The 22,269-nt window shown below is 36.6% G+C and overlaps 1 protein-coding gene across 1 annotated transcript in view; it reads left to right on the top strand.

Moving 5' to 3' along the window:
• NBAS (NBAS subunit of NRZ tethering complex) overlaps positions 1–22,269 on the top strand; it is a 161,214-nt gene that overhangs the window by 80,785 nt on the left and 58,160 nt on the right. The window contains exons 39-42 of the mRNA XM_054630256.2: positions 1,370–1,446; positions 1,975–2,112; positions 16,611–16,840; positions 19,708–19,818. Of these exons, the coding sequence (XP_054486231.2) occupies positions 1,370–1,446; positions 1,975–2,112; positions 16,611–16,840; positions 19,708–19,818 (556 nt within the window). The remainder of the gene's footprint in view (positions 1–1,369; positions 1,447–1,974; positions 2,113–16,610; positions 16,841–19,707; positions 19,819–22,269) is intronic.

The following is a 22,269-nucleotide window of genomic DNA, read 5'->3' as shown; positions in this document are numbered from 1 at the left end:
TTTATTGTGTATTCAGGAGGTTTTACTAACATTAATTCTCCAAAGAAAGGGAAAAGAGATCAGAGCTGAAACTCTTCCACTCTTCCTCCTCCCTTTTTTTTTCTGTTTAACTAGAGGTGGTTGTAAGAAAACATAAATTAACTGCTTGTTATCAGAGGAGGAGCCAGCAATTGTCATCAAGATTTTAATATTAGATATTTCTGGAGTTCTTACTATCTTTGCTTGGACAGCATACAGGTTATTTAGAGTGTAGCAGAAACAATCTGTCAGAAGCAAGAAACTATCTGAAGAACAGTAAAAGCCATTTGAAGCATAAAGGATAGGTGCTGTTGGATAGGCTTATGTTGCAGCCTCTGTGGTGACTTGTCAAAGAAATTTAGTGCTTGTATCTGGCTGAGGGCCAGCATGTAAATCCACTTCAGGCTGATGGCAAATTAATGATAATCTTAAAATTGTAATTGGTCATTCAAGCCTTTTATAAGTCATTCTTTGGAACAAAGAATTAACTGTGGGAGTGTGTACAAAGTAATTGGGTTTTTACCAGCATGCCCTGCAGAGGAGTTTATGTAATGTGGGAATTAACAAACAGGTGTTTGAGACTTCCTTGAAATAAACAAAGAGCTAAGTTGCTGCAAGATAGCTTCTTCCTATTGAAATAATATTGTTATTAATAACATTAGTAAGAATGTAATCTATAACAATGGAAACAACCCCTCCCCCCAAGTTTGGTATCTATAATGCAGGAAAAGCAGATGATTTTTGTGTCAATTTTACCAGAAGTATATGAGTTTATAATCAGAATGCTTATCCTTTAATGAATTTATTACAATTGCTGTAGTACTGATACTTGTTTTCAGTACATGGCAGAACCTTTTTGTGGTGTTTCTTATGATACTTGTGGGTTTTGTTTTTATTTTTGATTAAGGCAGAAGTTTTTAATATGATTTGTTGTGTTCAGTGATAAGGGAACTTGAGCTCAGGCTTGAAGCGAAGACATTTTGTACCATTCCTCTTCTTGATATCTTCGAACCTTTAGAACATTACATTACTTCTTTGATTTTGCAAGCAAAATATTTACTTGGAAATCAGTACAGGTGGTTTTGTTTAGCATTTGTTTAGCATAATCTCATTCTTCTTTGGTTAATGCATCAAACACTTTCCTTGGAAGTTAAGGTAAAGCTGTGCTGCAGTTTAATTATATATTATCTCTTTCTGGATTGTGCTGGTAAGTGTTTAATTAAGTATGTCTGGAGTGCTTCAAGCTAGTGTCTAATAAAATATAGTTGCCCTGAAAACATTTCATTTGCTAGCTCTCAAGGCCAAGTGGGTCAGAAATCCAAACTTTGTGTCTGCTCCATCTCTGTTGCAGTTCTGCTACAGCTGGCAAGTGATGCTTTACCAAAGGATGCGGCCTTGTCTCTTGCCTATCTGCTTGCACTGCCACAGGTATGTTGACAGGGGCTTTGTATGTTTTTGCCAGGAAAGACTATTCATAGCAGAATTCCATTAGCAAATTTCATTTCCTTAAGATATTAAGAGCTTAAGTATTCAAATTCATTTTAATACACATTTTTACAGATTGGGCTGGTGCATATAAAGGAAAGTGAACATATGCCATTGGACTGTCCATTGAGCATGGCACTGATGAAAAGATACATTTTCCTACATAAAATAGAAGTTTGACCACCAGACTGACAATTCTAATGTAACTCAGAAATGTGGATAATATCCTTGTGGTATAGAAGCAGCAATAGTGTAGTTGGAAAAATGTTTTGGTTAGATGTTTGTGCAAGGGGGAAAAAACCACCATAATGTAGAATTATCTTTATGTATGGAGATAATTGATTTACTTCTGTGCCAGAAAAACACAAGGCTATTTCTAAATGATAGTAAGTAGCTTTTTAGAAAGTTTGAACACTTAATGTTGTATGCTTGCTAATTCTTCCATGTAAATTAATTCTCTATTTCTTCTAGGTGGTAGATGCCAACAAATGCTTTGAAAAGCAATTACATTCTGCGTTATCTCTCCAGCTGGCAAGTTATTACTATAGCCTGCAGATCTATGCTCGTTTGGCACCATGTTTCAAGGACAAATGCCACCCTCTCTACAGGGTTAGTACTCTTTTCTTTTTAAAGCCACATTCATTAATGTTCAGTGTAAAAGCTATTCTAAAAAGCCAGTAGTACATGAGTTAAGCCTGTTACAAGGGGCTGATCTGACTTACACTGTAAGCAGCCTGTTGTGTTACGCATAATTATTCTTCTACAGTGCTGTAAACAAACAAGTACTTCACAATTTGTGGAGGAGTTTTTGAAGCGCAATATCAAGTGTCATTTTTAGGTAACAGCACTATCAGTCTTCAAAGTAGCTTATAAGCACTAAGCAGTAATGAGTATAGCTTATGCTGTTACCTTGCAATACTGTGTCCAAGGCAATATAGTACTTCCCAGGAAAAGTAAAGTCCATTTCAACAGAAACAGTGCGTTTCAGAAAGTTTCCATAGCCTCACCTAAGGTGTTTTGAATTGTATTTCAGTTTACATATGGTGTTTTGAAAATTCATCCTCATTCATAGGGAATTTTTTTAATTTCCTTTGACAAGTTTCTGTTTTTGGAATGGCACTACTTTTTGCCCGTTCTCCATTAACAGTGTTTAAAGCAGTTTCACGGTGAAGCCTGTACTAAATGGAAGAGGTGGCATACAAAAGTTTAATAAGGCACTGATTGCCATTCTTACTAAGGTGCCTGCATAAAACCCCTTGTTTGCTCCAAGAGAGCCTTTCTGAATTTACACCAGTTCTTTCCTCCTGTGAAGAAGCTCTCTGGACTGTTTGCTTTTCAGCCTGACTCTCAACTGTAGCTAAAAGAACACTTTTGGTCACAAGTTTTCTGAAAAGGAAGTAATCACCACTGTGGCATGAGAGAATTGGTTTTTTCCATGTTAAGAATGACTCCTGATTTACAGCAGAAAGCCTGTTTTGATATTCGCCCAATTGTGCAATTAGGAAGCCTTTCATGTTCCTGCTGAGATGTTCATTTTACTCTCTTCTGGTTAGATGCTAAAGGAAAACAGAGCCCACAACTGTGGAGCTTGAAAAATAAGTTGGTTGTGAAGAATTAATTCATGTTTGTTAAAAAGCTTTCTTTGAGCCTGTAAATCTTCCTGCTGCAAGATAACTTTAATGAAAAAAAGTTTGTGGGATTTTGTGGGGCTTTTTTTCTTACTTTAGCTGTTTTAAACAGTCCTATTTTACAGGAAGATCTAAGAAGCCTTTGGAAAGTGCAAGTTACAAGAATGAGGACAGAGATGTTAGATTGAACTATTTGTACTCCCATTTCCATTTAATAAGCAAAGTCTTATCAATGGCACCATGCAACTTATCTCTTAACTGTGATGTGATCTTTGGCTAATCTTTTGTTCCATCTTGGTAAAATGCTGTATGTGACTGTGATAAATACTGGATTCTAGGTTGTATGCTAGAAATAGTAGGTTCTATGTTTAAGCTACTCTTAAACAATAGCTTTTGAAAACAATTGTAGAAAAAGATTGAATGAAGAGCACACCAGAAAAACAGGAAAAAACCCCACCAAAACTGGCCTGGATGCCAGTAAAAAAACAACATAGGCAGATACTAATTTATAATTCATTGTTGCTAATTCCAAGGGTATTCAGTGAAGGAATGTCACAGAGGTAGATAACAAGAAATAGAAACAGATACTTTTGACCAAAATAAACATACTTGGTTTTTTTTCCAAATGCCCAAACCCAAAATGCTAAATGCCAGACTTAAATGCCCAATTTATGCTTAATTTTTATGCAAAACAGGCATTTGCTTAAATTTACATCTTAGAAGCTGGTAATAAAGAATGGGTCCACCTGCAAGTTTGTTCATAAATGCTATTCTGGTTTCTGTCCATGGGAGTAGATCTAGCCATGAGGGGTTTTTTTTGTGTTTTCTAAGAGTTCTGTGTGAGGAAAAGAAAATTGATCTCAAACTTCTATGAACATGTTATACTCAGTTGGAGATGTCATTCTGTAGTAGGTTGTCTTCCGACTCATGGCACTGGTGGCTTGCATCATCTTTATCTTGTGGCTGTTTGTGAAAGCAGAAGTGCATCCCTAGGTCCTTTGCCTGCCTCAAAGCTGTACATTATTCTCAGAAGGTATCTGAATGCATTTTTTTGGGTGAGGGTGAACAGCCAATGGCCAGTAAATCTGGCACTTCAGCTACATGCTCAGAAGGTGAAACCTCAAGGTCATGGAGCATTTGTTTCTGTCTATGAGCATCTGAGTCACAGTAGCTGTGATTTTTCTAGTCCGGTGAATCAAGCAGTATACTGTTGGAAAATTATCTGAATTTAAAGGAAACTGTATGGAAGCATGGAAAAGTCTACACATTCTGTGTTTCTCATTTTAAAATGACATTGTTTGAAAAGAGTTCATGAGTGCCTCTGGCAGAACAGGAGAAATGTTGATAGAATGGAAATGACAGAGCATAATGTTAGAAGGATAATGAGAAATGCAAGGAGAGCTCCTCTTCTGTTGGCTAGGACAGACTTTCAAGACTTTCCAGTTAGTCAAGGAAGATATTTTGAAGCAGTGATTGGGTCTGTTGCATGAAGGCTTGTTTCTTTTTTTGTTTGTTTTAGTTGTGATGTGAAATACAGCTAATATCTATGCATCAAACCAGAGTCATAAATTGTCAGAAATTCTCACTATCACTTTTTGTATTGTTGATGCCCAAAAGGAAATCATCTTGATAATTTCAGTTTCTGGTAAAGTTATTCTTTTGCTTCTAGGACAAACAAAGGGATCTGGCTGTAAAGTATTACTTTAATTTTGTGCCCAAGACAATTTCAAATTTTACTTGTTATGATAACATAAATGTAACAGTCACAGTTTAAGGCATCTGAGCTATATTACTTTCTTGTCCTGAGTAATATGTTAAAGGTGCTCTCCAACCTAAGAAAAATGCAGATAAAGGTCAGAAGAATAGAGCAAAATTTCCAGGAATGGAGTGTATGTGGAATGTACTGGTATGAGAAGACTAATTACCCTTTGAGGACCTATTTTTTTTTTGGTTTAGGTCTGTAACAGGGTGGGATTGACTTTTCATTGCAGCCCCTGTGGTGCTGTGCTTTTGCATTTGTGTCTAGGAGGGTTGGTAACATGCCTGTTTCAGCTGTTGCTGAACCTTGTTTGCATAGCAGCCAGGCTGCTGCCCCACTGCCACTCTGATTCACCTCTCACTAATTCCCAGTCTTGATGAACAAGAAGAAAAGCTGTACAACTCACCAAGGAATTTGCTGGGTAATTCTTCTTGTAGCAGCTTATCTCCTCATTTGTCCTATCCTGGTGATCTGATAATTGACCAAAATCAATTGTTTACTCTAGAGGGGAGTGAAAATGCTTAATTATCCTGAGGTTAATGAATATGTTGCGTTCCTTTCCTTATGCTAATACTCTGTAGTTGAGGTGTTTCTGTTGTTTTGAAGAGGATTATTTTACTGACCTCAGCTGAGGGGGCAAACTTTTTTTTGGAGCATCAAACAACAGGTACAACAAATACTGCTGAGTTGCAGAGGGGAATGGGAATTTGCACATAATACCAGATAAGGAGATTTGCTGTTAGCAGAAAATTCTTAGTTTTTTATTTTCTTCCCTTATATGTTACTTTTCATTCAAGAAGGCGAGATTGATTCCTGTCCGTTTGTGCATTGCAACTGACAGTATGTTGAAGTGGTAAGCTCAGAGATTCTCCTTAGTGATACTTCTCTTGTTGTGGCCTAGAATTGGTGAAGAAGCTGGGAGTTCAGTCCCACAGAGTTAAATAGCCAGATGTGTATTTAGCCACTATATGAGAGGGTACATTTATGCAGTGAACTTGTGCTCTGTGCACTTAATCTGCTTCCTTTTTTTATTGCTTGCTGCTTTGGAAAGCCTCTATCAACATCTCTCTAAGAGGCAAAATTTGGTCAAAAGAGGAGTGCTTTGAACTTGGGATGGAATGTGTAGAAATTTCTGTTGTCTGCCAGGATTTAATTCTGCCAGCTTCACCTGGCTCCCAAGGTTTTGTTGCTTGTTTGTGTAAGGTTGGTATAAATTAAAAATATGGTCATATTAATCCAGAGAAGTAAAACTCCCAGCCGTGGTCCGTATGCTACAGCTTTATGTAATATTCCAAATACAGGATGTTGGAAATAAAGACTTAATCTGAAATGGAAATAGACATTATATAAGAAGGCTGCATACAGGAAAAAGGGAAGGAGGCAGATCTGATGCATCTGATAACAGATCTATTACCCATACTAGATAAGGTCCTAATGGCTTTAACCTGGCACTCTAGTGCAGCCAAAGGTTAAGTCTCTATGCATGAGGTAAGCACTAAATCTCTTATTGGAATGCTCAATAAACAGTTGCATATTGTTTTGCATATTCTGTCACATTCCTAAATTACAATTTCAGCTTACTAGAGATAATATATACATTTTTAATCTCAACTTGGATTTATGTAGATAATGTTTTACATCATATGCATAACTAACATGCAAAACTGACAAACTGCATCAGGCTGTCTTGTTTCATTTTGTCTGGACATTCAGCTTTCCATTCATAAGTGTTATGGCTAGCACTAGGGCTAGATGGTAGTTGTAGATGGTAAAATGGTAGCGCTCTTTATTTCTGGCCTATCATGAGCTTTAAACTTGGGGTTTTTTAAGTCGGGATTCAAGCCCTCATCTCTGGCCCTCATCTCTTTCTTTTTTGTTTGTGATGCTGGAAACTAGCAAGTTTCATTTGACAGTGTGATTTTTCCTTGTTGTTTCACTGTTGGAAATTTCTGTTGTATGTTCTGCATCAAGTTCAAGTTTCTTTGCTGGTCTTTGGGTTGCTCCACTTCTCTTTCATGCTGCTGGTTATGCCTAATACTTCTTAGGGTTTTATATCCTACACTACTAACATGTTAATAACATGTTTATACATGTTCAGGTACTGATACTTGTTAACACTTGGTGAGTGAATCTGTTGAATTTGATGATACTTCTGTTTCCAAGTCCAGTGCATTACCTGATAGTTAAAAAAGCTGGGAGAGATGAGTGCATAATTCCTTGAATTTATGTTGCACTATTCACTCTCCCATTGGTCTTCCTTTGTGTGTGTAGACTCTGTGATGGAGAGGAGAACCAAGGAAAAGGAGGGCAGTGGCAGAAGGCACCATGAATGGGACTACCAGGCAGACTAACAACTGATCTGGGGAGAATTCCAAGACCCTAGTATCATCAGAATCCTCCTCTAGATCATCAGTAATGGATTCTGAATAAAAGTGGTCTCAAAACCTGCCTCTGCAGTACTTGCTGTTGACTCTTTCCTCTCTAAAAAGCAATCTCCAAGCTTCTATCTCTTGTTTCACCAGATTTCTTCCAATCCATTAATAACTTCAGTTTTCTGGTTGGACTTCAGTGTGAAAACTTGTGAAAGTATTTTGCAAGATTTCTGTGTATTTGATTTCGTTTGTCTGTGTGCTCTTTGATACCCTCATAGCCCTCCAGCCAGTGAACAGAGGCCATGCTGATCTTTTCTCAGCAATCTCTTATTGCTTAGTGGTCTTAATATTTGTTATATAGTCTGCCATCTTACTAGGGATAGACATTTGACTTGCTGGGCTACAGTCCCTGTGAAGATTGCCTTTACGTCCTATTTTTTCAGATGGAACTTGCACGCTGGCATGTTATTTTTAAAAATATTTGTTGGTGCACCTTGGCCTGCCATTTACCATAATTTCACATTTGTGGTCCTTCAGAACTGAGGAATGAATGCCAGCTGATCATGGTGTGCAAGCACATAACTGACACCTTCCAGATTCATTTAACTCATGGGGTTCCTCTCCCCATACCTTCAGCAGTGAGGACTGACACAAAGATCTCATGATTCCTACTGCTGTGGAATTATCCATGACTGCTCCTTCCACACCTTTTCTCCATGGGATCCTGCCACTTCTCTAGCTGGCTTCATGATTTTGAGCACTTTTCAGAACTTTTTCTGTCAGCTTTACCATACTTTATAAAACATGTTCCTGGCGCTTTATTTAGCACTTAAAATTTCCTTTCTAGCATGTCATATTTTGTGAGCTTTCCTCATTGATTTGCTTATTTTTCAGTGATGTCTCAACACATTATCGCACATTTTCAAAATGAGTGAATATTTAAGCTAACAAAAATGGAGAACTCAATAAACTGTTGTGTATCCAAAGGCTTAAAGCTCAAGTGAGCTCTCCTGAACTGCCAGCAAATATGGTTAGTTTTGAACATCTTCTGGTATGATCCCTGAAATCTAATCCAGCAATTAGGGACATTGCAGCCAGATTGTGACAAGTAGATTCTTTTGGTTGTGATGTGTTTGATACAGATAAGCCAGTGTTTCACAGATCTTCATCTTTCTTTGTTAAGAACACAACATGACAAGTTGTGTGACATGACAAAGTATTGCCATTCTTAGTTGGGACCAAATAATATTTAGGTGACTCAGAAAATACCTATTGCTAAATAATTGTTAGGTGTTGCCCCCATTCCCCTGTTTCATTTCTTCAAGATAAAGTGTACTTATGAAATTAGACGCTTATAGTCTTGCTTATTTCTATTTCTCAAGGGTTATATAAGCTATTCTGTCAAATCCTACTTCTGAAAGCAGAGCAAGTGTTGTTCTTTAGACAGCTGTTCAGAAATTTTCTTTTCTAAAAGAGGATCTTCAAACTAGCCTTTCATTTCAGCAGAGGGTTGAGTTTTAGCTTGCCCACATTTCTCTGGAGACATAGTAGTGATTTTTCATGTGAGGGAGATAGCTGGGATAAGTGCTAATGCTTTTCCTTCTTGTGAAGGGTTTTCCCTCTCTGGGAAACAGTACAGAGGTGACCAACAGCTTTTTGAAGCAGTCTTACCATACTCAAGCAGTTTTATCTTCTCTTTTACCTTCTTTTCCAAGCTTCTGTAACTGTTTTCTCCCATCAGTGAGCATCATGGATTTTGCAGGCAACCTGTGTGAAATTTGCTAGTCATCTAATTATTAAAAACATTGTAGCAAAATTTCATTCATCTGAATTGGCAATACAGGTTACCTTTCAATTGCTGAATTTCCTTCAAGTGAGAGAGTAGGCTTCTCCATCCCTTTGTTTTTTAGTTGTTTGACTCCTTGCTGGTGGGGTTTGTTGGTTGGTTGGTTTGTGTTGGTGTTTTTTTCTTTTACATCTCGGAGAATTGAGGCTAAATTCTAGATTTGCCTCTCTATTTAGCTGAGGAGACTACTAATAAAAATGTATATCCCAATAATGTGATGTGGTCACTGAGAAACCTGCACTTCTCAGAAGTGCTAGCAGTGCTATTGGATCAGGATGAAAAATATCTGACTTCTGGCATTTTAATAGCTGTCAGGGAAGAGGTAGCTAAGTGTTTTTGTAGCTCATGGGATATCTAGTTTTTAATCTTTAAATTAGTAAGATATATAAATATTTGCACATATCAAGTTAAGTAACTGTACAAATTAAAAAGAAACAGTATTGTACTTAAACTGAAATTGCATAATACTGCAGTAAAGTTTTGCAGTAAGAGTTTATGCTTGTCCCAAAGTCTGTATATGACTACAGTTGCTACCATATAGGTCAAGATAAAAGACATATTCTGAAAGAATAGCCAATTACATAATTTATTCAAAAAGAAAGCACAATGATTTGTTTTTTAGACAAAAGGGAGATAGACAGAAGGTTAGGATTATTACTAAAAACATGGCACTTATTTACTGAGAGTAATGCTGACTGCAAATAGGAAATGAATTATATGCTATGAATTTAGTAGGCACTTCACTCAAAACCATGTAGTAATTTTCTATTTTCAGAAATGTTCTTTCAGTTGACACTTTCAACCTTTTATATATCATGTGTTACTTTCACTAAAAGAGCTGTCAGATGAAATGATGAGATTTTTCTACCTCAGCCTGACTTATCAATCAGAAAATCTGTAAGAGAGCACAAGGTAGGAAAAAACCTATGAAAACATTTACTCTTGGGAGAAATTATTCCTCATTCTTGTTGGAATAGCTGATAGAAATCAAAGCAAAAAAGTGTTTCTCTGAGAAGCTTGACATCAGCCAGTGACGTGCGCTCACAGCCAAGAGAGCCGATTGTGTCCTGGGCTGCATCAAAAGCAGTGCGGGCAGCAGGGCAAGGAGGGGATTCTGCCCATTCACTCTTGTGGGACCCTTTCTGCAGTGCCGTGTCCAGCCCTGAGGCCAGAACTGTCGTGAATGGCGGAAGAAATGCCTCACACAATATGCGTGAATGGCAAATCCCAAAGTTTATTGAAAGCTCACCCATATTTATATTGGTGTTAATGAAACTTATACATATTGCAAAAGCTGAGCTCATTATTGGTTAAAGCACACTTAGATCAACCACACCTACTTCTATGCTCTAACGATTATTTTGTTTCTATGTTTACATTCTTCTAGCTTCTCTACCTAGGATATCTACATTTTCTGGCAAGCGATTTTCTCCCCCATCTTCCCGTTTCAGCGAAGGTCACTATGACCTTTGTCAGTGATTGGACACTGGTTACATAATCCCCAGCTTGTTTCCCCTATCCTTATCCATCGGTATCACATCGAAATGGCCTTTCTCAGCTAGCTAATTATCCAAAAAGCTCTCCACATAGAACCTCAGAATGGACATGGACCTGTTGAAACAGGTCCAGAGGAGGCCACAGAGATGCTCAGAGGGAAGGAAAGTCTGAGAGGATTGAGGTTGTTCAGCCTGGAGAAGAGAAGGATCAGGAGAGACCTCATAGCACCTTCCAGTACCTGAAGGGGCTACAAGAGATCTGGAAAGGGCCTTCTTACCAGGCCATGTAGTGAGCAGACAAGGGAGAACAGGTTTAAACTGAAAGAGGCAAGGTTTAGACTGGGTTTAAACTGAAAGAGAGGGTAGGTTCAGATTAGGTATGAGGAAGAAATTCTTCAGTGTGAAGGTGGTGAGGCACTGGAACAGGTTGCCTGGAAAAGGTGTGGATGCCCCATCCCTGGAAGTCTTCAAAGCCAGTTTGGATGGGGCTCTCAGCAGCTTGGTTTAGTTTCAGGTCTTGGAACAAAAAGAATCTCTAATGTCTCTTCCAATCCAAACAATTCTGTGTTTCTATAAAAACAGCACTAGAGCAATTAGTTCAACTCTTCAAACACAAGTCACTTAGCATAAATATAAAAACAACTGCCTGGACAACATTTCTAATTACTTTTGTTTTATTATGGAACAGCAGCCTCTTGCAATTTTTTTTGGTTTTGTTCCTGCAGCAGTGCTGTGATCCAGAAGTGATTTTTTTTTTTATACTGTCATACATCTGGAATTAAACTTTAAAACATTCAGGAAAAAAAGATACATCTGCATGAAATCTGTGGTAAAGGAAGGAAGGGAGGCTAGGGAATTTAAATCCACAGCTGCCTTCCTGCATCTACATAATACAGACACAAATTTTTTAGTACAGTAGGAAATACCTTGTTTGCAGTACCATGTACCATACTGTAGTGAGAAGTATTTTTTTAAGAATATGGCCAGGCTTTAAAACCATTATACTTAATTATAGCTGAGACATTAGAGTATGCTACAAAAACTTCTGACAGATAATTTAAGATTTTAAATCTGAAACAGAATATTGTTTTAATGTCTGAATGTGTAAGACTTACAGGTTTAACAATAGAGATGAGATGAGCAATAGATTCTCTACTTCACTGTTAAAATAAGTTTGTTCAACTTGATCCTGATGCATCTTGTAGCTTACAGAAGGTATTCTGGTAGGTATTTTATATTGACCTCATGTGATTTCACTGATGAATGATGAGATCTGCTGCTTCCTGTAGCCTTTTAAGAAATGGTCATGAAAGCTGATCCTGACCAAAACTGTTGTCACACAATACGTGTAGCTGCAGCAGTGAAAGGACAATAAGGTTGAGGTATCCTCACATTTGAGTTATGTGACAATAAAGCTTTATTTCTGAGATGTTCTGGTCTTCCATTTCAGCCATACGTTTTATCTTTTACTTTGGGCAGATCAGATGTGAGACAGCTGTGATATGGAAGGTTGGCTACCCCAAATTCATGTGGTGCTGTATCTAAGTTAAAGTACTTTTTATTCACAGAATGACAAAAGTCTAAGTTGAAGACAGGTGTCATTAATTTAATTAATGAAAAGCTGTCCTGTGGAGAGATGGAGTGTATTTCTTGAGTGAACAGGCACGTTCAGGATTTTACTTCTTGGGTGAACTATTTTGTTCCTGTAAATCTTTTTTCCTGCTTCAGTATGTGAGGAAAATTATTGTCTTATGTGCTTCACTTAATTCTTTTTCTCTTGCCGTCCCCTCCATCAAATTTGTAGCACATTGAATCTCTTGCTGCAAGGACTGTGGCAGTTGCTACAAGGATTAGAGAGAGCTCTTCTTTCTGAAATATGAATGCATTCTAGAGGTGAGGTTTGGTTCCCAGCTGCACTGGTGATGGGCAGCAACTGCAGGGAAATGGGCAAAGTGCAGCTGTGTCTGCAACAGGAACCCTACACCCTGCTCTCTGGTGTGTCTGCAGCAGGAACCCTACACCCTGCTCCCTGGTCACCCTTGTTCATGTGCTGTCATCTCCTTGTTTTGCTAATCATGAGGATTTTGCTTGGTGTATGTGTCTCCCTCTGGGGCATGATACCTTTCTTAGGATTGCTTAAAATGGTGTAAAACAAACCTGATGTTACAGGGATCTGGGCAAAGGGAGCCTGTCTTCTGCGTTCCTTTTGGATTTCTGTGGCTGAATGCAGTGCCAGTTTTTGCCCATTGCCAAAAGATTACAGTTCAAAAGGTGATGGAAATGCTTTGCAACCTCAATCCAGAGAGGTTCACAGTGTCAGTTTTGTCTTTGAGGTGATTATGAGTGGATAGGCCTCTGATCTAAGCAGTTTTTAGTTTTTCTCATCACTTTTTCTGATCATTTTTGTACTGCAGTCTGTAGATTATTTCCATTAAAAACAGAATCAAAAGTATAATAGGTTATTTAAGAACAATTGGATGGATTTTTAGTCTTAAAAGAAGTAAGCAATCCAAATAGCCTTACAGTGATCTGTTACTATATCAGTAGTGATAAAGTGTTCACAGTAGAGCATTTTATTTTTTATTTTTTTTATTTTATTTTTCTTTTTTTTAATTAGTATTACCATAGTTGTAAAATTATTGCCACTTCCTGAGCAGGAGAGGAGCAGCATAGTAGCTACTTTTTTTTTTGCTTTGTTTTTTTTAAAAATTTGTTTCTGATGCATATGACTGAATTAAGTCTTACATAGATTGGAAGAGGAAAAAAGGCATACCAACTTGCCTGGAAAAAAATCCACAAAAATTGAAGATTAACTCAGGCATAAGAATGAGGACATTCCGAGATCAAAATCTCCTATTTGCTTATAAAACCAGTGTTGCTTTTATACTATCACAGTGGCACACGTATTGAGGGGCTTCACTGATGTCACTTCCAGAGGGTGACCAGAAAAGAACTGCTTTAAAACATTTACTCAGGTGGACCCTGAATCCCTGCTGAGGGATTGTTAACAACCAGTGGGGCAATAGGGATAGAAATATGACCTGTGTTGAGTAAATGACATCCAAGAGCATGAAATTAAACTAGCTTTATGCTGAAGTGATGTGTGCTTTTTCGTTTCTCTCCATTCTGGTTTTTTTTTTTTTCTTAATTCCTAAGTAAGGCCTCTGCCAGCACAAATATAGTGTTAGCCCAAGAGCTGAGTGAAATGCATTGGCAGGGGCTTCCTGAGGGATTTCCCCTGCCAGTGCTAGGGAGGCTTCTGAGTTAAGGGTGTTAATACATTTGGGTCAGCTCTTGTGGCTTCTTTGGAAACTTACCCTGTGTTTACAATTTGTGCATATAAAATGCCCTTCCTGCATGATCACAGGAGAGAAAGCTTTTTTTTCAAACACCTCTCTAGAAGTACTGGAGGAGATTATCGGGAAAATTGGGGAGTTGGACACCTAAGCACAATTTCTAACTGGCCAAAGGACTCTGAAAAACCAACAGAATTGTGTAGTAGCTCTTTGGGATTGTTGGTGTGGTTTTTGACAGGTGATGTTATAAAGGGAACAAGTTGAATATGGCATCTTATTGGTCTTACTTGTCAAAATTAATTTGTATTTACACAAATTGCTGTCTGTTACAATTTGAAGAATGTTCAAGAATTGAAAAACTCTGTGAATGTTGCAGTAAGATTCAGACTTGACTGATTTTACCGATTTTCTTCATGGCCAGGTACTGTTACTAACTAGTTGTTACGTTTTTTTCAATTAAAATTTGTTAAAACATTTTTTGAAAACCGGTGATGCAGCTGTAGTGATTTTTCTCTCTTACTGTTCATTAGAACAAGTATTATGTCTAATTGAATTAGCTACTTAATGGATGTAGAAATAGTTTTGCTTTTCTTCTAAAAGATATGCATTATTAAAACTGTGAAGATGTTAAAAAGTGAATACTTAAAATTAAGAAATACAAGTTCAATGCATCTTGATACCAAACAGAAGACTGTGGGATTTCTCTAATTTTGGATTCATATGCTGTGATAGTTTAGGCCATAGGTTTTTTAAGAGATAAGAGGATAACACTTGATTGAAAGATTTCTGGTGGTGAACAGAATAAGACAATCTTTGCAAACTACTTGCAGTAAAAAAACTTCAGTTGTGTTTTCTTAATCTAAATGTATAATTTTTATCTTCTAGATTGAATAGTTTGCACTTTATTTTGCCATAAATATCTGGGGTTATATATACATGGGTATTCACATAGTGTCAGATTTTTTTATTCTAAATTTGACAATAATAAGACCAATAGACCCCAAGACATTATTTCCAAATAAGGCCCTTGGGACCATAAACAGGCAGCATGGAAGATTACACACAGGTGCTTTTACAGAAATATAACAAATGGAGCCTTAATGGAGAGAGGGGAAAGCTAACAAAAGAGAGCAAATTTACTCCATAGGTTTTCTGAGGAACCTGCCTTTCTCAGTGCACTGGAGGTTTTAGGCACTTATGTTAAACCTGTTTCCCTGTCTTGCTCTGACTTACCCTCTCTCCATGCTCTGTTTTCTAGTGTATCACATAGAATGAGATACCAGGGTACATAATAAGCTGTGGATGGGTTTCCAGCTGATATAATTGTGTTGTAGAGGCACTGCTCTGCTTGCCTGTCTCTTTTTGTGAAGTTTTATTATTCTACTACCAATCTCCTAAGCAGCCTTGAGAGAAGTGCTGCTGTTGTTTATAAAACCAATGAGTTTGCAATGTTTGGAGGGCTTCAGAAATGCAGAGTGAAGAGGAAAAAGGATGCCCTGTAGCATTTAATGTGACTTGGTGAGCAGCCTGTCAATTAAGATACTTGGAAAAAAATCAATTTAGAATGACCATCAAGTCACAGAAAAAATAAAGCACACCTCAAGGTTTAAACTTTTGGTGCATGTTTTACCCAGCTGTGCACTCAATGTTCACAAGTTTATCTTCTAATGTAGCAGAATAATTCTGTAGTAAAAAAACAAAGTATATTCCTTGGGTACACTCAAAATTTTTGAGATCACAGCAGTTACATCAGCTGTTTCTCTTAGGAAATGCTTCATCTACACTGGCATTCTAAGGTATTTTTTGGTGGCTCTTTTGGAGGTACTCCTTCCTCAGTGGATGCCACACAGAAGTCACAGTGGATCTTTTGGGCATTGAGCTGCTGTTGCCCTCATTTTTCATGGAAGAGAGAAATCAAGGTATTGAGTAAGCCAACTCTTTAGATGTTACACAGAGCTCTGTGCAAGTGGAGGTGCCTAGGCATAGCCACTGTCCAGATGTTGAGATAAATTGGAACACTCCACAGTACATGCATTCATTTTTCATGCTTTGTGTTCTAAATTGTTGCTTTTCTATGAGGATTTTTGACTGCAGAAGTTAATGATTTCTAACAGATGCACTTGGTGTGTAATTTCTAACACAAAAAAAGATTTAGTTGTGATTAAGGTATTTTGAAATGTGAGGTTGCTTAGTTCATAGATGATCAGTGTTTTATTCTTTGAAGATTCAGGGTGTAGGCAATGCTTCGAGTAATTTGTGGATCCTGCAATACTTCTTTAAAAGTATTAGTTCTCAACACTTAAAAGCTATTCCTCTCTTCAGTCTTATATTGGAAATTCAGTAACTTTTCTTTTACTTCAGTGTTTGATTATTCAGTTACCTAGTTTCAATGTAAATAAAAGTGAGGAATTTAAAAACAAATAAATTCAGTCATAGTGAAACATTTGTTAGTATTAATTTGGTGAGGTAAGTTTGGGGTTTTTAAAAATATTTGTATCATATGGAGTATTCTAAAACATTCCAAAAGGATAAGTTATGGTATCAGAGCACATGGGCCTTACAGAAAATTTTAAATTCTGTTTACTTAAAATTTCTCAGAAATGGAAACAAATCTCCTATTTTTGAACACAGGGGTCAATTATATATTGATAATTCTTTGTTCAGAATTAACAGGGATTTTTTTTTAGTTTGTTGTCTGTTATTTTTGCAGGCTGATCCAAAAGAGTTGATTCAGATGGTCACAAAGCATGTTACTCAGTATGCCCAGGCAGACTGGCCTGAGGAAATCACCAGTTTGATAAATCAGCTGCATTACTACAATGAACGACTGCTGGACTTCACTCAGGCTCAGACTCTGCAAGGACTTGGCAAAGGAGTGGATGTGCAGAGATTTACAGCAGATGCACAGTACAAGAGAGAAACAATACTGGGATTGGCAGAGTAAGTAATCTGTATTAGGTTTGTTTTCTCTGTTTCAGAATAGAATAGCTTTAAGCTTTAAATTAGGAGAGTAAATGGAAAGTAGTGCTGACCTTTAGAGAGATAATTTACTTGCTTTTGAGATTTATATTGTAATACTGCTAAAATTGGAGCTTCTTCTATGTAACTGCTCTACTTAAATGAAATGTTGCTCAAATAAATGGATTTATAATTGAATCTATAACTCTTCATTTGCTAACTTCTAATATTAAAATTAATCAGGGATTAATGAAAGCAGAGCATAGATGAAGGTTTGGTCTGTTTCTTTCATCTCCTGTAAAACTGCACTAGCAATCTATTAAGGTATGCCCATGCATCAAAGTTCGGAATGAACTATATTTGAAAAAAAAAAAAGAGTTGTTAAACTGTATTTTATTCTTAATAATTTAGTTACAACTGCTGTGTATCACTGTATTTTTTCCATGTAGTCATTTGGAAGTACTTCACCACATATGTTCTGATATTTAGCATGCTTTTATCTCACCTTTCAGAAATCCAGAATAGAAAAAAAAGAAGGATATAGGATAGTACTTTTCATATTAAAAATACCTTTAATTAAAATCTGCATGCAGGTACTTCAGGCTGTGAACAAGTCATGAATATAGCTTATGTTTTAGGGACAGTCCCAGCTGGCTAGTTGACAGACTGTCAGAGAAAGAGTTCTCTGCAATAAGAACCTTTAAATATAATCTCAGATTTTCAGCTGATGTCTGCATAAAGCTTTCAAAGAGCATATTTAAATATTTTCAGTTTTCCATATGTGTAGCTACTCATAGCTACAATTCCAATAGAAATTTGCTACTAAATGGAATTGATATACCAAATAAGAGTGGTTGTATAAGGTCAGGTTTTGGACACAAAGCTGATGCTTTATATCTGTGAAATTTGTACCTGCATTCATAAAAATAGCTTTTGTTACTGCAGATTTTGTCACTGCATTCATAAAAATAGCTTTTAATCATCTTTTAATGTTTCAATTAGACTTGCCTGCTTTGTATCTATTGTTACTAAACTTATCTGTCTAGTGTGTCAGTTGGTTACATCTTGATGACTACCTACAGAAACTTCAGTACAAGTAGTCTTCTCTTATTACAGATACTTTGATTACAGCAGGATAACTTACATTTTCACCCAAGAGTTTATAGATGCTGTCTCTTGTAAAATAAAGTAAATATGAAGAGAAAGTTCCTTACAGTAAGTAGAGGTAAAAACACAATATGAAAGGGTTAGAAGTGGCACTTCCATATTGGGCAGTTGCAAAGATCCAGTTAATTACTTGTTCAGCTTGCAGCTTCCTTGCTTTAATCTTCTCAGTGGAGTCTTAATCTGCATTTTCTAATGGAAAAGATGCACAAATTCAATGTAATTGTGTAGCATATTTATTCTTATTTTTTAATTTAAGTGCCTCATGTTTTTTAATCTTTTATGAAGTGCTGTTTGAAGGAACAACACCTGGAAAAGATTACATCTTATTTACAAAACAGCTTTGTACTAGAAGGAGCAATTTGCTAAAACTAGCTAACCGGTAGTAGTCTGCATTATCTTCTGTATTTGGTGTATATCTTTAGAAGCTGTTGTTTATTGAGTTTGCACCACTCTTGGGTAAGCAACACCAAAATACATCCAAAGTGTGCCTGTGCTCACCTTCAGTTAGGTTTCCTTTGACAGCTCTTGGACTGAGACCAACAGGCAGGCAGGGCTGGGCATGAAAATGGGTGTGTAAAAGAAAGCTAAAAGATTCTTTGCAAGGTAATGGACATTTTTTCAGCTTTTCATTGTGCAACAGCTGCTTGCTTTTGTCATTACTTTGACAAAAGTTCCAGGAGGAAAGGATCCCACTAGTTCCAGGAGCCACTCCTATTTTGTATGATTGACTGGATTATTTTGCAACTAAAGCATTCATACCATCTTCCTCTTTCAGTGAATCACAGAATAGCTGAGCTTGGAAGGGGCCTCTGGAGGTCATCTTGCCCAACCTCCCTGCTCAGGCAGAGCCTCCTCAAGGATTCACATTAAGTACATTTTAAAGAAGTTGTTCATGACAGGCCTATGAGGAAGTAATTACACACAAATAGTGTTTTTCTTGGAATTATCCTGAAAAGATTGAACCCAACCAAAACCCAAAAATCCCAGCATCAGCCTTAACAGTATTGCCTTTATGCCAGCCTAGAAACAAGAGCCATTCATCTCTGTTTGAACCAGACTATACTGGATTAGTAAAGATTAGTATGAAGTTAACTTTAGGCTTTCATATTTTACCACAATCTCCATCTCTTGTTTTGTCAAAGGGTTTATGCACTAACAGAAAAGCAGTTTTTAATATTTTAGGAGAGAATGAGCTGGACATCTTCACACCTTTTAGTCTACAAATGCTGGGAGTGTTTTTGTCTGTGAACTACTAGGAAGAGCTCTGAGGATTTATATACCAGTTGTGCTAAAATACTGTAGGTGTTGCAACTAAATCAAATAAATGCTAACTACATCCTTCATAACTTTGTAATTGAAATGGAATGAAAACTGAGATTTTTGCTTTAGCACAGGGTTGAGTAGAAATTGCCATTGAGAACCAGTGCTTGTGGAGTAGGTTCCTGTCTTTGAATTATCTTTGTAGGTTTTTTTCTTCTTTTTTTTTCCCCCAAATGGAGCATCGAGTATAAGTAAATGCAGAAGGACACGCTTAATGTATTTTTATTAAAATTTTTTTCTATGCTCTTGCTTTATGAAAAAGACATAGTAAGTTTTCTAACATAAGCATATATTTTCATATTATGTCTCATAGGGCTTAACATAACTTTTCCTTATTTTCTCTCATGCCTGTCCTCTACCAGGACACTTGAAGAAAATGTCTATAAAATTGCTGTTTCTTTGGCTCAGCGATACAATGTTCCACTTTGGGAAGTTTACATGACCCATCTGGAATTTTTATTCACTGACAGTGGGTAAGTTGTCTCCTCTGCAGATGCACATACAATTCCGTTACACAGAAATAAATGCTAAAGTATGACAGAATTTAATTATATTGGGAGTGGAGTTTGGGTTGTGTGTTCATTTGTCTTGTGGTGGGATAGTATGGGAATATTTGTCTTTTCCACGTAATGCTTCTGCAGCCAGCTGTGAAAACTGCTGTTGCAGGCAAGGTTAAAAGTCCATGTGTGTCTTACTGTTCTTCAGAGTATTCCAGGACTTTGTTTCAGTGTTCAAGTTTCCATAATTTTGAATGTTTAGGTCTCTCTTGCAGTAGCAACTTATCCTGTAGTTACTCTGACAGTCCCTGTAATACATCCTGAAACCTGATCGTTTCTCTTTTACTCTTTTTTTGCTCTTTTTTGACCTCTATTCTACATAATAGAGGAAATAAATATATCCCTATTCACATTGTGCATCTGTTCATATTAGTTTCATTTTTTGATAGAAGTAGGCTTTTTCTTTTAACAATGTTTTACTGAAACTGTTCTAGCCTAAAAGATTATGGCAGACCAAACTTGGCACTGCTGTGGCATAAGGGGAGGGATGCTTATAATGTCTATTCCACAGTGGCTTTAGGACCTATATTTTTAAATTTATGTATTTATTTATTTTAACCTCTTACATCATGTCAGGCAGTTTTTACTACTGAAAGAGGAATAAACCCATTTGATGGAAGACCAAGCTACTTGCCTGAATAGCACATGCAGATGACAGTGATGTAGAACTCCCTGTGTAATGCAGCAGCTCTTACCTACTGTTCTGACAGATATGATGAAATTAATTTGGTTTGTTTCAAGTGTTACATTCTTAAAGCACCTTTAGCTTGCAGCAGTGTTGGTACGTCTCTTAACATTAATTATTAATTAAAAAAAGCATTGAAACATTTTTTAAAATGTGAGGCATAAAAAACAAAGCCTAGTGAATTGTCTGGAGAAGATGAAATAATGTTCTGAGACTTTTCTTCACTTCCTCCAAAAAACATAGAAGTCGTACCCTCTAAATTTTGATGCTGCTGAATTATTTACTGCTTTAAACAAAACAGCCAGGATATAAACATGGCAGCACTGGGCTGAGTGTGAAAGAGCCAGCTGCCTTCTCTGGGACTCAAATATTACCAACTGTTTTGCAACAGTTTTCTATTGTTTTCTTTGTTCTTCTCCTCCTTGATTTAGTATTCATAGAATTCTGAAATCACAGAAGTACACAGTAACCATATTTTCTCCAGTGAAATTCGAAGAAAGTCTTAAAAGTTGATGTATAATAGCATAATATGCTGCTGAGCATATTTTTGTATCATAATCTCATTTTAAAATTGATTGACAGCAAATGACCATTACAGTATATTTGAGTCTTGGGATTATGGCATTAATAATAGATGTTTCATTATGCATTCATTCTGAACTGAAATTAAGTTTATTCTAAGACTTAATCTCTTTAACCAAATATACAGTATTTCTGTAAGCCACTTTATATAGGGAGAAGCTCAAAAGAGCTTCATAGTTTGAATTAACATAGTTTGTATTAACTGTTCTTTTGATTATTTGGTGACAAAGAATTATGACTTTTTTGTGAAATATGAGTCTGAAAATTGTTCAGAATGACATTTTATAAAAATCAAGAGGAAATTTAGTTATTTCTTTTGAGGAATCTGATCACATTTGATTATCAAAACTCTATAAAATGGAATTTATGATTTCAGCAACACAAACTTTTGCCTATCACAGAACCTCTTGTTCCAGAATCTTTCTGAACAACACCATAAACTCTTCCTATCTGCAATCAGCCCTGCCCTAAAAACACTGCAAACATCTGCCAATCCTCATAAAATTTAATGCTCAACTAGCTTTTACTTTGAACTTTGGGTATGAACACAAAAAATTAGTCATATCACAGTCTTGAAATACATCAGGTCGAAGTGTCTGCTTTCCCCAATATGAAGAGTGGATGGTACTTTATTAATATCATACTTGTTTTCATTAATATTGTAGAAAAAATAACAAATCAGAAGAATCTGTAGAATTAAAAGAATGCTTGCAACATTAACCATCTTGGGATAGGTCCCAGATGTAAAAATAACTAAAAAATATCTTATTCTCCCTAAGAAATCAGTTAATTTTTAAACTGAGAAGGTTGTATTTGTGGTGTTTGCTATAACAAAATCATCTTTAAGAATGAAACAGAGACATTTTACTTGGATATAAAGAGAAACACTAACTTACAGCATGTGTATTTGGGGAGGGAAATGGTGAAATTCTAATTTAATCAGTTTTAAAGTAGATTTTCCTCAGATTTAGGTAAAACTTTGAGTTGAGAAAGATAAACTTAAGATGATATGCACCCATATGCACCCATTTTTCTCCCAGCTGAGGGGAAAAAAGAGTGATTATCTTTTATGTAGTCAGCTGGAGGTGTCTGAATTCATA

This window comes from Agelaius phoeniceus, chromosome 3 (assembly GCF_051311805.1).
Source record: "Agelaius phoeniceus isolate bAgePho1 chromosome 3, bAgePho1.hap1, whole genome shotgun sequence".
NCBI lineage: Eukaryota > Metazoa > Chordata > Aves > Passeriformes > Icteridae > Agelaius > Agelaius phoeniceus.
Note: the sequence above shows the minus strand (reverse complement) of the source record. Positions and strands in the feature narration are given on the sequence as shown.